The sequence below is a fragment of the Nestor notabilis genome, unplaced genomic scaffold (assembly GCF_000696875.1).
Source record: "Nestor notabilis isolate BGI_N333 unplaced genomic scaffold, ASM69687v1 scaffold4919, whole genome shotgun sequence".
NCBI lineage: Eukaryota > Metazoa > Chordata > Aves > Psittaciformes > Psittacidae > Nestor > Nestor notabilis.
Window position 1 is genome coordinate 91800 of NW_009944908.1, and position 15138 is coordinate 106937.

Genomic DNA, 15138 nt, shown 5'->3' on the forward strand with positions numbered 1-15138 from the left:
ATCATTTGGATAGGACTTCCAGTTTCAACCCTCCGAGAGCATCTTTTTTTTGCCTAGATTTACATGTGCTAAATCATTGACTCCTCTGGGACCACATGTGTGTTTGATTTTATGTGCAAGAATGCTGTCCTTGAAATTTATATTAAGATATTTAGAATCATGTGTGTTAATGTTTACATAAAAGTAGGATATTTAATTCTGTTTTTTCCTTTTCTTTTAGATAATACCAATGGTGCAGGAATTTATCAGTCACAACCTGGGCCGTCCATTTATTGAGCCACCTCCATTTGATTTGTCAAAAGCATTTTCTGACAGTCATGCTTGTGCACCACTGATATTTGTACTTTCCCCTGGTGCAGACCCCATGGCAGCCCTTGTAAGGTTTGCTGATGATCAGGTATTTTAATATTTCCAGGCTTTTTTAATGTAGTTGATGCTTGTGTGTGTTTGTCTACGTATGCTTACATGAAGCAAGGAACTTTAGATAGATTAGAGGTTTTTAGTCAACTGGAATGACATGAAAAATAAGATTTAAACTGTATTTTGAAATATGCTGTACATTAAATATTTAAGGAATACATATTGATGTGAACTGTCATACCACAAGGTTTACTCTATTTATGCAGTATTATTCTAACTTATAACACACTTTCTGTATGCAGGGATATGGGGATGCAAAGCTTAGTTCTCTGTCACTTGGTCAAGGCCAAGGCCCAATAGCCATGAAAATGATAGAGAAGGCAGTAAAGGAAGGAACATGGGTAGTTCTGCAAAACTGCCATCTCGCAAGTTCATGGATGCCAACACTGGAAAAAGTCTGTGAGGTAAAAATAAGTATTTCCTTCTTACAAATCCTTTTGAAGGCATGTCTGATCCATTCAGGTGGCTGAAAAGCCAGCTTAGCAATACTTCGTGATGATTTCCATTGTATAAGGGTAATTGTCACAGACTGATTCTAACTTTTTCCTTCTGCCTGCTGGAGTAGAAAGTGCTCACAAACATGGTGGGTCTGGCCCATTCCCTGAATGGTAAATCCTAGCTGCTGTAACAGTCTCTTCAGGGCAGGGGCTTTCCCTGTATATCTATTGCTGCAGAAAGGCAGTATGCTAAGGCATTTTACTCTTGAACAGCTATAGGTTTCCTAAGAGGTACTAGTGTATATATTTCTTTCATTTCTTTCCCCTTAATAAACGTAACACATTTCTGATGCGATAGTATTACTATAGCCCTTCCCAGAACACCTGTATGGCAGTAAGTGCATTTTGGCCATACATTCCGCAAATATGCACAGAGAAGACAAATTTTAGTTCAACATACTGAAAGGCTTGAATAAAAATATACCAATTGTGGAAGAGAAGTTGTCATTTATAACCGTGACTTTCTTCTATAATCAGATATAAGTAAGAAATTGCACTTTGTAAGTAGAAGTGGTATATTTTCCCTCTTTAAAAAAAAATGGCTTTACTAATAAAACTTGAGGTGTATATCAATTTAGTGTGCCTTCTAATCGCCTGTATTCATGTGTGTTTATTATAGGAGCTGAACCCTGATACGACACATCCAGATTTCCGACTTTGGCTCACCAGTTACCCATCTACCACGTTCCCAGTGTCTGTACTTCAGAACGGAGTGAAGATGACTAATGAAGCACCCAAAGGTTTACGGGCCAATATAATTAGTTCATACATGATGGATCCGATATCTGATCCCGAATTTTTCAACAGCTGCAGCAAACAGGTTAGTAATGTCATCCTGTAACTTTGCAAATCAGTTAAAGCAGACCCTGACGACACTGTATGTGTGCTCTGGAGCAAAAGAACCCCCCAGATTAAATAGATGTCTTCCACTGCAACAAAACACTTTTGGTTACTGGCAATAATGAAGTTATTTATTTATTTTATTTTATTGTTTTCTCCTACTTCTTCAAGTGAAATTTTGTGGTAGGGCATTAATAATACAGCTCTCAGGTTAAAAAAAAAAACCCAACACAGTAAGACTGGGAAAAAAACCAGTCTTTTCATGATCAGATGTCTGTTTGGCACCATATTATTTTACATTATTTTTCTATAATTAATACAGTTCTTCTAAATGAGGTAATTCGCTTTGCTAAATAGTCTCAATTGAAAAACAAATCAAAAGTTCTTAGCTGAAGTTTTCTTTAAAGGCACAGAGATATTGTATGAAGTGTTTTATAGTACAGTGGTGTAAAAAAAATTTAGAGGTCTGTGGTCTCATACACATAGTTGTATGTGTCATGTACATTAATTAGATATACATGGATATATAGCTTTAAAATGAAATTGTTTTGAGGTTTCACACTGTTTTAAGTGAGTATTTAGAAGTGACGTTTATGAAAACTGTTGTTTATGCCTTTGTATGTCAAGAACAAGCTACCCTTGACTTACAAACAGTATGCTAGCAGAGCGGGAGAGGCTGGGATTTGAGTGACTCAAAGACAGCACTGTTGTACAGGATGTGAGAAGAAGTGAAATGGTTTAAACCAGCTATGATTTATTAATGTTGTTGCATTTGGTTTTAAGGCTGAGTTCAAGACACTGCTGTATGGCCTCTGCTTCTTCCATGCACTGGTGCAAGAAAGGCGGAATTTTGGGCCACTGGGTTGGAACATTCCATACAGTTTCAATGAGACCGACTTGCGCATCAGCGTGCAGCAGCTTCACACCTTCCTCAACCAGTATGAGGTACAGCAGTCTCTCACCATGGTCACCAGTCCTTGCTTGCACTTTCTTGGGCTGCTAGTGCATGTACCAAGCAGGCTGATTACTGCCATGGCAAACTAGGAGAGGTGAATTAGAAACCAAGGTCTACTTGCAGTAGTACTAACCACAAGCAATGTAAGTGCTTAATACACCAAGATCGGTATATAAATAATGTGAGAAACTTTCAAATTACAGTTTAGCAGTTCTGCCATGTAAAATACAGCAGCGTTTGTTCCATACAGTTGCCTTATTCATTGGAATCTTATCCTGTCTCTAGACAGGAGCTGTGGATTCAGCTGTAGTGATGTTACTGCAAGCGGTAAAATGGTCTAGTAAAATACTTATTGCTAACTATGATTTACTCAATGATAGGGATAATATTAGATCCTGGCCTGTTGTAGATTAATAACAACCTTGATCTATTTGTGTAAATTTGGCAGATGACATTTCCTTCCCTGTTTGCAGAGCTAGGCAGTGTTTCAGAGCTGTGGAATTTGCTAGCAATACATAACACTTCTCTATGTTCTAACTTTATAGGCAACCCACTATAGCCAGAATCTGTTAAAAGTTATGGCTGGGGGCAGGAAAGGGGTGTTATTTTCATATCACTGTCAGCGTGGAGTGGTTTTGGTTATCAGTGTGGTAAATTCAGCGTGAGAAAGCAATTTCAAGGTGTGTGTTTTCCCTGCAGAAGAGTGAAGGGGAGGTGTTGGGGAGGGGGGAAAAGTATGTATAGACAAAGAAGGAGATAATTTTGGTAAAGTTTTCCATAAACATGTACTCAGGAACTTCTAGCTGGACTACTACAGAAACTTCTGAGGCTATTGTTCTTCAAAAGATGCAATGCTGGGTGACTTGAGGGACGAGTATTAAAGTAGTTGAAGATCAGGAGATCAATGCTACAAGCATGAACTAGCAGAAGTAACTAGCAGCTTTTAAACTTCCCAGTGAGAATTCTGGGTGACTTTCAAACTACGATGACACCAGTATGGCTGCCCAGAGAAGTGCTAGGCTGCAGTTCAGATCATTTTCTTGCTGTTTTTTCAGGAGGTGCCATATGATGCTCTTCGTTACATGACTGGAGAATGTAATTATGGTGGCAGAGTCACCGATGACTGGGATCGGCGGACGCTCCGTAGTGTTCTAAACATATTCTTTTCCTCAGAAATCATTACAAATATAGATTATAAATTTGATCCAAGTGGCCTTTATTTTGCTCCTCCCGAAGGAGATGTAAGTACCCCAGAACAACAAGATTACCAACTGCTTATCTTTTTCAAAACCAGGTCTATCTTTACTGACACTGACGAACCTCAGAGCTTACCACTGTCACTGCTTGCTTTTGTGGCTTAATCTCGCGTTTTACTAGAATTTGTTCCATTGCCTTCTAAGAAATGGAATGATGTGAAAAACCCACCCCCAACTACAACCCACTACATTGCCTTTGCTCTGTGTGGGTCAGCACACTTAGGGGATGGTAAGAGAAAGAGCCTGATGAAATTAAAAGCCCTATAGAATTGGCATAAGAGAATTAGTTGATCGTATCTGCTGTAGGTAGAAAGGACATAAAAATCAGCTTAATTTATCACACAGGAGAGTGTGGGTCTAGAGGGTTTGTGTTTTTCTCCTTTCTTCAGTACCAAAGCTATATTGACTACACAAAGACACTTCCACTGAATCCATCCCCAGAGATATTTGGAATGAATGCAAATGCGGATATTACCAAGGATCAGTCAGAAACACAACTGTTATTTGACAGCATCCTCCTTACACTGGTATGTAAACTGTAGAAATCACACATCCTTTTGCCATAACATTCTACCCTATCTCCACATTAGTATGTTCACTTTTTTTCCCCAGTTTTTACTGTACCTTATTGTGTTGTGTCTCAATTCTGGTGAAAATACTGTTCTACTTAAGAATCTTTTAAGGCTTTTTTGGTATTGTATTTTCTCCTGTCTTCCCAAGGAAATGCACCTTCTATACTTCCCCAGCTTTTAACAGTTTTCAACTTCTTGGCCAGTTTCAATCCAATTTGAAAGCCAGGTACAATCTAGGGATGCTACAGTTCTGTAAGCTTCATGAGGAAAATGAAGAATATAGAGAATATAGAGAGTAAGAGGGACAGCAAGACAGAGCTTGGTGTTGCTCCATGCCATTTCACAGTACCTGGTCAGCCACTGTGCTGATGGGTACACTGAAGATGGGGCAGAAAGACTGGTTCATAGTGGAAGCAGAATTTCCACAAAAAAATGAGGGGGACACAAATATGTAGGAAACCAGATTTTGTTAGTTCTAAGCTAGTATCTTATTGCAATAATATAGGAAATTGTGAAACAAATTCATTTCAACCACAGGGAAAGAAAGAGGGTTGGAACTGTAATGATCTTTTAAACAATGCCTTTGTAAGAGCTCTATTTTCCTGTGTTTTAATTACTCTCCTCTGTCCTCTTTCTCAAAATAAATGTAAATTTTTGGCTCTCCCTGTAGTCCAGGGCATCTGGTGGTGGTGCAAAATCCACCGATGAAGTAATCCATGAAGTCACAGATGACATCCTGAGCAAACTTCCTCCAAATTTTGACACTGAAGCAGCGATGAGACAATATCCAACTATTTATACTCAAAGCATGAATACTGTGCTTGTACAAGAGATGGGACGCTTCAACAAGTTATTGCAGACGATACGAGACTCCTGTATTAACATCCAGAAAGCAATAAAGGTGAGCTGAAGACAACTTTTAAAGGCATTTACCTAGAACCTAGACTTGATCTCTGAGCTATCAATGCAAGTGCCCTACAAAACTGACCTTGAAGTTGGATTTGGGTCAAATACTTTATAGAATCCAAATTGGGAAGAGATTTATTGAGCTGTATCTTAAAAACTGGTAGGAGTACAATGGACTATAAAAGTACTACTGTGCCTACTGTAGAGAAACCAAATCAGAAAGTTTGCAACTACAGCTTTGCTAGCCAGACCAGCAGTACCTAAGTTCACATCTGTTCTGCCATACTGGTATGAAAGACTGAAACACCTCACATAATTTTACAGGTGAAAGCAGATGTTCTCAACACCTTGAATAACAAATTACTGCCAGTGAGGATTCCAGTTAAGATACCACAGTCTAAAGTCAATGTTTGTTCTCAGAATCAAAAGGAATGAGAAGCTACAGCTGGGCAAAATACAGGGGGAAAAAAACCCCACAAAAACCAGGAAAAAAACCAGTTTTAAAGTAATTTTTATTTACCCCCAAAACCACCACTCCTCTCCCCATTAAAGCCAAATTACAAGCTAAAAAGTCTGCCACTTCAGAATAAGGCACTTGCAGCAATATCACGGAGTTTTGAGGAAACTTTAAATAATGATAAATAAGAGCATTTACACTTAGAAGTGCTCTGAGAAGACCAGTGGGATTGAGTGCACCCTTAGCAAGTTTGCCAACGACACAAAGTTATGTGGTTTGGTTGATACATCTGAGCACTATGTCATCATTAAAGCAAGCTGCTTAGGCAAAGTATTTTGATACCTTCCTTTCCAAACTTTCCTTTAGGGGCTAGTAGTGATGTCTGCTGAACTGGAAGAAGTGGTAGACAGCATTCTGAAAGGCCGAATTCCAGAACTGTGGATGAGTAAGTCTTACCCAAGCCTCAAGCCTTTGGGCAGCTATGTGACTGACTTCCTTCAAAGACTGAAGTTTCTGCAGGTGAGCACACTCCATTTACTTACACACTGTTCAATGCTGTTTATTTTTGTCTGTTGATGGCAGGTGACATCTCTACACATGTACATACACATTCCAATTACTTCCACTGAATAAGTGACAGGTTCAGTTCATCTGAGCATCCATTTTGTATAGCCCTTTGCCCATCACAGCATCTAATGAAGCACTACATTTTGCCACATACCCTCCACCTCACAAAGAGGTGTGTCAGTAATACTGTATGACAGAAGTGGCCTTCTGAGGTAAATTTACTAAGGGCCTTTTCATACAGATCTGGTGGTGGTTAATTAGCCATTAATGAAGTTAACTAAAACAGAAGTAAAATACCACCGAGTTTCTTTTCCAGTGAGACAACTTAAAAACATTTTAACACAAAGGTCAAACACCAAGCTTTTAGTAGAATGCTGAAAGAAAGCTGGATAAGTTTATCAGTGGGGCTCTTCCATTTGTAAGAGTGCATTCCCAAAACTTGACTTAAATGAGTTCAGCACCATTCTATGCCTTAGTAATCTCTATGAACTTAAAACCAAGCTTGTAGCAGGTTGCCCTACTCCATACCTGTTGTAAAAACAGGTCCCAACGCAGAACTAAAATCAAAAGTAAATTAAAGTAGAATTAAAATATAACAGCAAAAGCAGCATCCAGTTTTGGGGCTAGAAGGAGATTCATAAAATCTGCATTTCCAGAGACCCTCCATCTTATGTGTTGGACACACATCACTCAGTGCCCATACCTCAGTAACTCCCACTTTTATCTGTAGGAAGCCTACCAGTAGCTACAAGGATGATTTTTTATTTCTCCCAGTAAATATTCACCACTGCAACAGCCCTCACATATTACAACCCAATCGGACGAATGTTGTAATTTTTAAAAATCATTTCTATATAGATGCCTCCACAGTGTAAGCAATTTAAAACAGAACAAAAAATTAACCAAAGACCCCAAAACACAGCTCCCTGCCCCAAATCAACAACAGTTTAATTAGCCACCGTATCATCCCGCCTCATCTTCAACTTGGTGTACGCACTTACAACACATGACTTTGGCCCTGGAAGGGAAATACAATCCTTTCAAAGAGAAGACAGCCTGCAAAAGAGATCTGTCATTTGCGCAGAGAAACAAAGCTAACAAGGGAGGGAGGATTTGGTGAACTTAGAGGAGTGATGCATGTTTAACAGACTTTTTGAAACTAATTATACTGTGTATATGATGTGATCTTTTTGTTTGGGTGTGCTTTTAAAGAACCAGAAGCTAGTGACATTCTAAAAACACGTGTCAGCCATCCAGAGTTCCACTGCTTTCAGAAAAGAACAACGCACCCAAGGACAGTCCTCGATTCACAAAGCCAAGAAATTACTTCTGCTGTTAATCTAGAAGATATTTGCTTTCCTGAGTACTAAATAAAAGGCAGATTTGTTTGGTTATTTTCCCTCCTCTCTTTTGCTGCTGCAGGTGTGGTATGAAAATGGAGCTCCACCAGTCTTCTGGATTTCAGGATTCTTCTTCACTCAAGCATTCTTAACAGGTGCCCAGCAGAACTATGCCAGAAAATACACCATTCCAATAGACCAACTGGAATTCGATTATGAAGTGCTGGAAGATAAGGAGTATGACACTGCTCCCGAAGATGGTAAGCAAATGCATGACACAATTGTCTGCCTTTGCTGATGTATTTAGAAGGTAACAACATTAATGTGCAGGCTCAGTTATGCAGTTCTGTTCATTAATTCAGCTGGCAAACATGCACAACTGCGCTGCTCCCCATGAGATGCACAAGAAGTGAAGAGGCAAATTTTAAGTCCCTAGGAACGGTTGAGATTTATATCTACATGCTAATCCAGGATGTGAATTAAATAACACCAACAAAGGACACTCCTTGACCTGAACTTCCACAACAGATCAAACTTTCAAGTGATATCTAGCTTGCCTTTTTTTAATCCCTTTATTTCACTCTACTGTACATCTGAAAATGCTTATTTTCCTAAGCCAAGGAAAACCAAGCATTCAGTAGAGAAGTTGGGTATGCTACCTTAACTATCCCTAGAAAAATATCTTACAGATATGATCACAATGTGCAATAAGGGACCACTCTAAGCAGGGAAAAGCTCTATATTTTTATCAAACTGCTTTATCATGTATTACTTACTTTAGGTTCCAGTTGCAGATAACATTTGTTAGCCTACCCTTCCTCAGAAACAGAGCTTAAACAACTGTTCCTAATACTCTTTTTAATACCTTTCTGAGGATCATTTTGACTGGAAGTTGTATAAAAAGACGGGCTTAGCATGTTGCCTGGGAGAGCCACATCCAGTCAGTTCAAGTAATTTCCTGTTGGGGTATGTTTACTCTTTGTTTTGGAAGTTACAGTTTTCAGTCTACAGAGCAAGAGGGTGCAAATCTGATGAAAACCAGATGCTGTTACCTTCTTTCTTCTGGAATTCTGAGGGAATGAGATGTCATGTCATGTCATGATGACATGTCAAATAATAAAGATATTGATGGTTTTTAAACATTTAAAACTTCTACTTTACTCCTTTAATGAACTGCTTTAGAAAGCTATAAGCAAGTAGCAATTTTAAACGTAAGCAATGAAACAATGTGAAGCCTAAGTAGTGAAAGACTGTTTATATGATAAAATCTCCCAGTTTGGAAACATTAAAGCTGACAATATGTAGCATGTACAGAAAACTTTATAATAATGACAAGTTTAAAAACAGTGGCCTGTACTGCGGAATAATTGTTAAGCTGTCACTGATCATTCGTGATATCACTAGACATTGTAACGTTATAAAACTTTACAGACTCGTAGCCATAAAGTATGTGGTGGTGTTTGTTACACTCGAAGTTATGTGATCGTCACTTGGAATACACAAAAGTCCCACACACTCAGTTAACTGACAGTTCGCAAAGTGCACTGCACTACCTTCTGCTTTCAGCTAGGAATATTTGCAGGTCTTGGGTAACATGCTATCCTTTCCAACTGATTCAGGTGTCTACGTTCAGGGGTTGTTCTTGGATGGAGCACGTTGGAACAGGCAAACTAAGATGCTTGGAGAATCTCATCCGAAAGTCCTCTATGATACAGTGCCTGTGGTCAGTATCTCTTGTTTGGTGACATTTTATAGTATTATACACTAACAAATACTGTAGAATTAATACTCTTGAATTTCTAGTCTTCAAAGAATGAACAGGGTAATTCTTAAGAAACAATTTAATTGAAATGTTTTGTGTTGAAATGGAAATACATTGTCTGAGAGGAGCTAAGATTACTCTGCTATTAAAGACAGCAACAGGAAGTTGGGTGTTGCGTATTTTGGGAGAGGAAGCAATCTGCTAAGAAAGAAGAAACAAGAAACAGTTTCAGGGCTGTCTGTTATAAAGCAGACAAACCAAAAAACCAACAACGTCCCAATATTTCAGCGAAGCTGAGACTGTTGCCCTGTTTCTGTTTTTAACTGAGATGCGGAGGATTATTTTATTCTTTACTGCAGATATGGCTAAAGCCATTTAAGAGATCAGAGATTCCAAAGCGACCAAGTTACCTGGCGCCATTGTACAAGACCAGCGAGAGAAGAGGGACCCTGTCAACTACAGGCCATTCCACCAACTTCGTCATCGCAGTAACTCTTGCTTCAGACAAACCCGAAGAGCACTGGATCAGACGGGGTGTGGCGTTACTCTGTCAGCTTAACTCATAAACCTGTTACCATTCTGAGAGGTAGGTGCATATTCCAGATCACTTATAAAGGGTGCATGTTGGTCTTGAAAGTCCACGTTAAAAGATAAATCACAACGAATTTGTTTCCAATATTGCATTTGTGCCTTTCCTGAGATGTGAAATACAGATACTAAAATACAAACATGCACAATAAAACTTTATAAAAGCCAACAAAAAATATCTGCTCCTTGAATAATTTTATTTTTTTGAAAGCTCCTTATTTATAAGGAACATACATAAAATGAACACAACACTGTTGACAATGAACAAAACAGCATTTGATCATTTCCAGCTTTATAAAATTTAAAAAACCTATTTAGTTATAACAAAAAGACTGACAGCTCAGCAAGTTATCTTATAGGACCAGAATCACATTTTAAACCATAGACTTAATTGTTAATGGGGAAGGGAAAGAAAAAACAAATTAAAAATGAAAAGAAATCACACTGCATCTAGCAACTACAGTATTTTCGAAGCATAATCACAGCGGATTGAGTGCAATGTGATCTACATCAAAATTCATATGGGATGTCACACAGTGACAGCATTGTAATATACAAGTAACATTTATGCCCTCCAACAAATACAAGTTAAATGAGACTCTGGATTCAAGCAGAATGGAATGTTGAAGCCAAGTAGAAATGTAGTGGAATTCAGATTGTCTGTAACATGACTCAAAAGCATACATTAAAATCATTTGGAACTCAATACTGGTGGAAACATATAGAAGTCACAGCTGTTACACTGCTCTTCGTAACTTGTAATAAATACTAGAAAATGAAATAACCCATATTTCATGATAAATACAGTACCTACCTTCAAGGACCATGTTTTTCCCTTGTCTGAAGATGGTCTTGGAAGGCAGTTAACTGTTTTTCTATAGAGGCAGTGTATTAAGCTATATTCCAACTAATACAAAAGTAAATATACTACCGGAAATACAGAAATCTTCATTTGAACAGATTTAAAAGAAATAACCTTTGAAAAATTATTTGACAAAATATCTGTTCAACCACATAATGACCCCCTTATACTCAACAGAATTAATTAACAGAAAAGGGTCAGTTTAATACAAAAGAAACAGGTTGTTTAAAATTAGATCCTCAGAAGGTATGCAGTGAGTTAAGTCTCTTTGAAAATGGTTGTCGGTGACCTGACATGGGCACTATGAAAACGTGTCACCCAGGATCTTTACACTGCAGAAATTCAGTCATCTGAAGCTAACAACAGCGTGTTTGCTAACTGGGGTCCAACAGTAAATGTGTTTTAAAGAAGAAAAAAGAAAACTGGAGTTCAGAGCATCAAATGGCTGCAAGCCTGAACTCTGGGCTTTTGGCTTCTTCACTGAAGAAACTATGCCTGTCTTTGAAATGGACCCTTAATACTGTTTCTTGATACTGCATTAGAAGAAATACTGGCAAGAACCAACCAATATCTTTAAAATACATGAGCTGCCCTCAGTAAAAATTAATTGACCAATGAAGCTTGAAAAAGTAAAGGGCCACAGGAAACACATCAACTTGAAATGGAATGAAGATACCAACTGGCTCTCATTAAAGGCATTAGAATCAGTGTTCTTAGCAGTTACACTGGCACCAAGCAGACCTAAACAAAAACTTACGGCACATAGTCAAAATACAGCTTTTACCTGGCATACACGTAAAAGAAGATGAACTGTATGTTTTAAAAAAGGTTACTACCATGCTTAGGACTGGTACTACAGCATCAACTTGCACTCCTCACAAACTCACAATGTTTTTAAGGAGATGGGTACAAGAACTAATTCACATCTGGCAATGGAAGAATATCAGCACAATCCGATCTAGGACAGCTGATCCCAGAAGTTAAGGCCCAAATTTTCAGTCTATCCTTCCAACTTACACATACCGTGGGTCTGTCATATCTGCTTTTTAATAACCTAATTAATACCAAAACTGTAAGAAAACATCATAGAAATTAACTTGTTTATGCTGGAAGTAGAAATCTTCTTACATACTCTCTACTGCCAGAAATGGCTGGTGCTACAATGTCTGATATCAAAGGCATTGTAGAAACAGATTTTGATCTGGTATTATAGTATTGTAAATAACCTAGCAGTACTACATACACAGACCATAATTTAACCTTTGTGCCCAGGTTCAGCAACTAGTGTCTTTCTTACACTTTGGATTGTTTTAACATGAGGAGGAGAAAACAGTCCAAAATAATTGTTAAAAAAAAGGAGAAATTCCCATATGGATTCTCTGTTAAAAGAGTTTGCACAAATTCACAGCCACAATTCTTCAGTAGTTTATGCTGCAAGTGGCACACAATACATGTTTAGCATCTGTAAAAAAGAACCAGAAATAGCTCAATAACTCCAACATCAGGGATTTCCCCAAGCTAACACTAATTCTACTGCATTTTGCATTTTCCTACTAATATCAAGGAACAAACATCAAATAAATCTTAGTCAGGAAAAACATCGTCAAACTGATCCTCGACAGAACATAGCACTTTGCGGAATATATTGCAACAGCCTGCCTTCTTACACATGGAGTTCATAATGATGGAGTGCAGCTTAACACATACATACTCTAAGAATTTAAACAGTGTTTAGGTTTTTGGTTTCATTTTTAAAATTTAAACCAGTGGTTTCCAGTCATGTGCTGTTGGGAGATTTAATACTTCAAGTCACCACTATGCAGAAGAATCAGCACAGAATGAATATATACATACACGCACACACATATACATGCATGCACATCTGTATATATCTATATATCCATCTCTATATATATCTATATATACATACAGATATATATATGTATATATGAGCTACTTTAAGACTTACGTGGCACTAAAAGCTTACTCGGGTTCCTTGCAGAGGTGTGAACTTCAGCTGTAACATTTTCTGGGTTCTGTTCAAATGTACTAATGAAATGGCATTTTCCCAAATGTAGATCATTCACTGTACTTTTTCTTTCTTAAACAAGCAGTGCTTCCTGTATAGTACATGAACTTGGCATTTATTTCTCATATTTAGTATTTCCTAATTGTCACTCATTTGAGTTTAGAAGATGCATTGGATGATAATCTCATCTGATTTGAATTAGAAAAAAAGCAGAAGTTAATCTACACAGAAATGAATATACTGTACTTGTGTAAGTAGTGCAAGCCACTGCTTTTCCTCTGAGCAATGTGCATACAGTGAAACAGTGCAGACTCAAAGCCATACAGTAACATTATTGTAACCACAGTGATTACCAGAATTAGGTCAAAACTGGATGTCAAGTACAATTTTATCTTCATAGAGGGCTATCACCAGCATGATGGCAAATCCAAGCAGCAGGCCTAGATTCTGAAGAATAAACTGCCCCACAGGACAATAACCATGCTCTTCGTTATCTCCATCTCCATGAAGCATTTCTGGAAGCTGAAAGAAACAGCAATTTGGGAAGTTATTTCGCCCTCTATTCCATTTACACACAGAAAAGTTTACAAGATGATACTATACAGAATAAACACTCCAGGATTCAGTTATAAAAACAATACTCTAAGATACAACTTTAACTCTACCTAACCACTACATCTGATAAAAACATGATCATATCATGTATTTAAAAACAAACAAGCTAAAAATTACTTTTCTTTACACTTTTTTTTCTTAAGCTTTTACTGGATCACACACCTATTCAAAGTTCCCCAAGGTAAGGACCACCCCAGCATTCTTCCAGGTCTGCTCTTCCAAGTTCTTTTACTTGTTTAAAGTTGTCACATTCAAATAAACAGAATAAAAAGCTTTGAAAATTTCTACAGTGATTACATTGCTATAAAGATACCTTTTATCATGTCTTTGCTGATTAACTTAGCCATTCCTTTGTCATGTTACATGCTTACAAATGTACGCATACCTGGCCCTTTCAAATACAGGAATAATACCTACAAGTAATTAAAGAGAATTTCTATGTGATGCTATAAAAAAATTCTGAAAACACTGGATATTCCTTATATTCCTCACCTATGAAGAAAAGTCAAAGAGTACTGACAAAGGCAACACATAAGTAATAAGTAACACTTGGAAGATGTAAAACCAAATCTTACGAAGCGTCTTACAAAACCACCCACAGAGAAGAGAAATAAATAACTTTAAGAGTTTTATAAAGAAATTAATTCAAGAAAAAGCATGAAGTAAATGAAGAAATTCCTTCAAGAAACACTTGGTTCTGAAAAACAGAACCTTCATGTTTTTTTGAATGGAAGATCTGCATGTAATTCAGATTTTGTAACTGGCTTCCACAGAGACATAATATTGCTGTGCCAAATCTAAAGATGCTTTTAAGAGTAATCCAAGTATATTCTGGCAACTGTTTCAAAACCTAGGAAGAACATAGTGCTCTGTCTCCGTAACTTCCAAAGTTTCCCCTTCCAGGGGCATGAAAAGGGAGAGCATGATGAGTAAAGTCAAGTCTTAGCTACGGCTAGTGACTGGTGTCAGATATCCCACCAGATAAAAAGCTAATCAATCACACAAAACCCATCTATTACCAGCTTCTCATGCCAAGAGTTCAGACAAAGCTTTCCAAATATATGAAGATTAAATTTTAGTGACAAACAATTCTAAATACTGGACTGATCTCCAGCATGTAATGGCCCATCCATAAGGCCAGAGAATCCTCCTACTTTACTTTTATTATTGGGAAATTATTCATTTTATTAGTTGGAAGTGTGAGTCTCTTTCCCAGCCTCTCTCTCTGTACTTTCTGTATTTTAACAGGAGTCACTGGCAGACTTTTGTAGCAGAAACCCAAACAGGCAGACAACTGTAAAACTTCACTACATCTCCCAAAGGATCTTCAACATTTTAAAGTCATGGAAAAGAAACACCCATCTGTCTACAGATATTTTATGTGTTATAACAGAGTAAATTCTGTTGCAGGTGCCATTTCAAGCCCTAGGTTTTATGCACTGCATGCAAAAATTACATAAAACAACACTCTT

At 37.7% G+C, this 15138-nt stretch overlaps 2 protein-coding genes across 2 annotated transcripts in view; one reads left to right on the plus strand and one right to left on the minus strand.

Moving 5' to 3' along the window:
• Nucleotides 1–10138, plus strand: part of DNAH7 (dynein, axonemal, heavy chain 7) — a gene marked incomplete at its 5' end in the record, with an annotated part of 98485 nt that extends 88347 nt beyond the window's left edge. Inside the window, 11 exons of the mRNA XM_010022633.1 lie at nt 221–397; nt 663–824; nt 1537–1737; nt 2541–2702; nt 3768–3953; nt 4358–4495; nt 5211–5441; nt 6270–6422; nt 7893–8070; nt 9430–9533; nt 9932–10138. Coding sequence (XP_010020935.1) covers nt 221–397; nt 663–824; nt 1537–1737; nt 2541–2702; nt 3768–3953; nt 4358–4495; nt 5211–5441; nt 6270–6422; nt 7893–8070; nt 9430–9533; nt 9932–10138 — 1899 coding nt within the window. The remainder of the gene's footprint in view (nt 1–220; nt 398–662; nt 825–1536; nt 1738–2540; nt 2703–3767; nt 3954–4357; nt 4496–5210; nt 5442–6269; nt 6423–7892; nt 8071–9429; nt 9534–9931) is intronic.
• A 3276-nt stretch (nt 10139–13414) lies between these two features.
• The window catches only part of SLC39A10 (solute carrier family 39 (zinc transporter), member 10), a 17036-nt gene continuing 15312 nt past the window's right edge, over nt 13415–15138 (minus strand). Inside the window, exon 9 of the mRNA XM_010022635.1 lies at nt 13415–13573. Within this exon, the coding sequence (XP_010020937.1) occupies nt 13415–13573 (159 nt within the window). The remainder of the gene's footprint in view (nt 13574–15138) is intronic.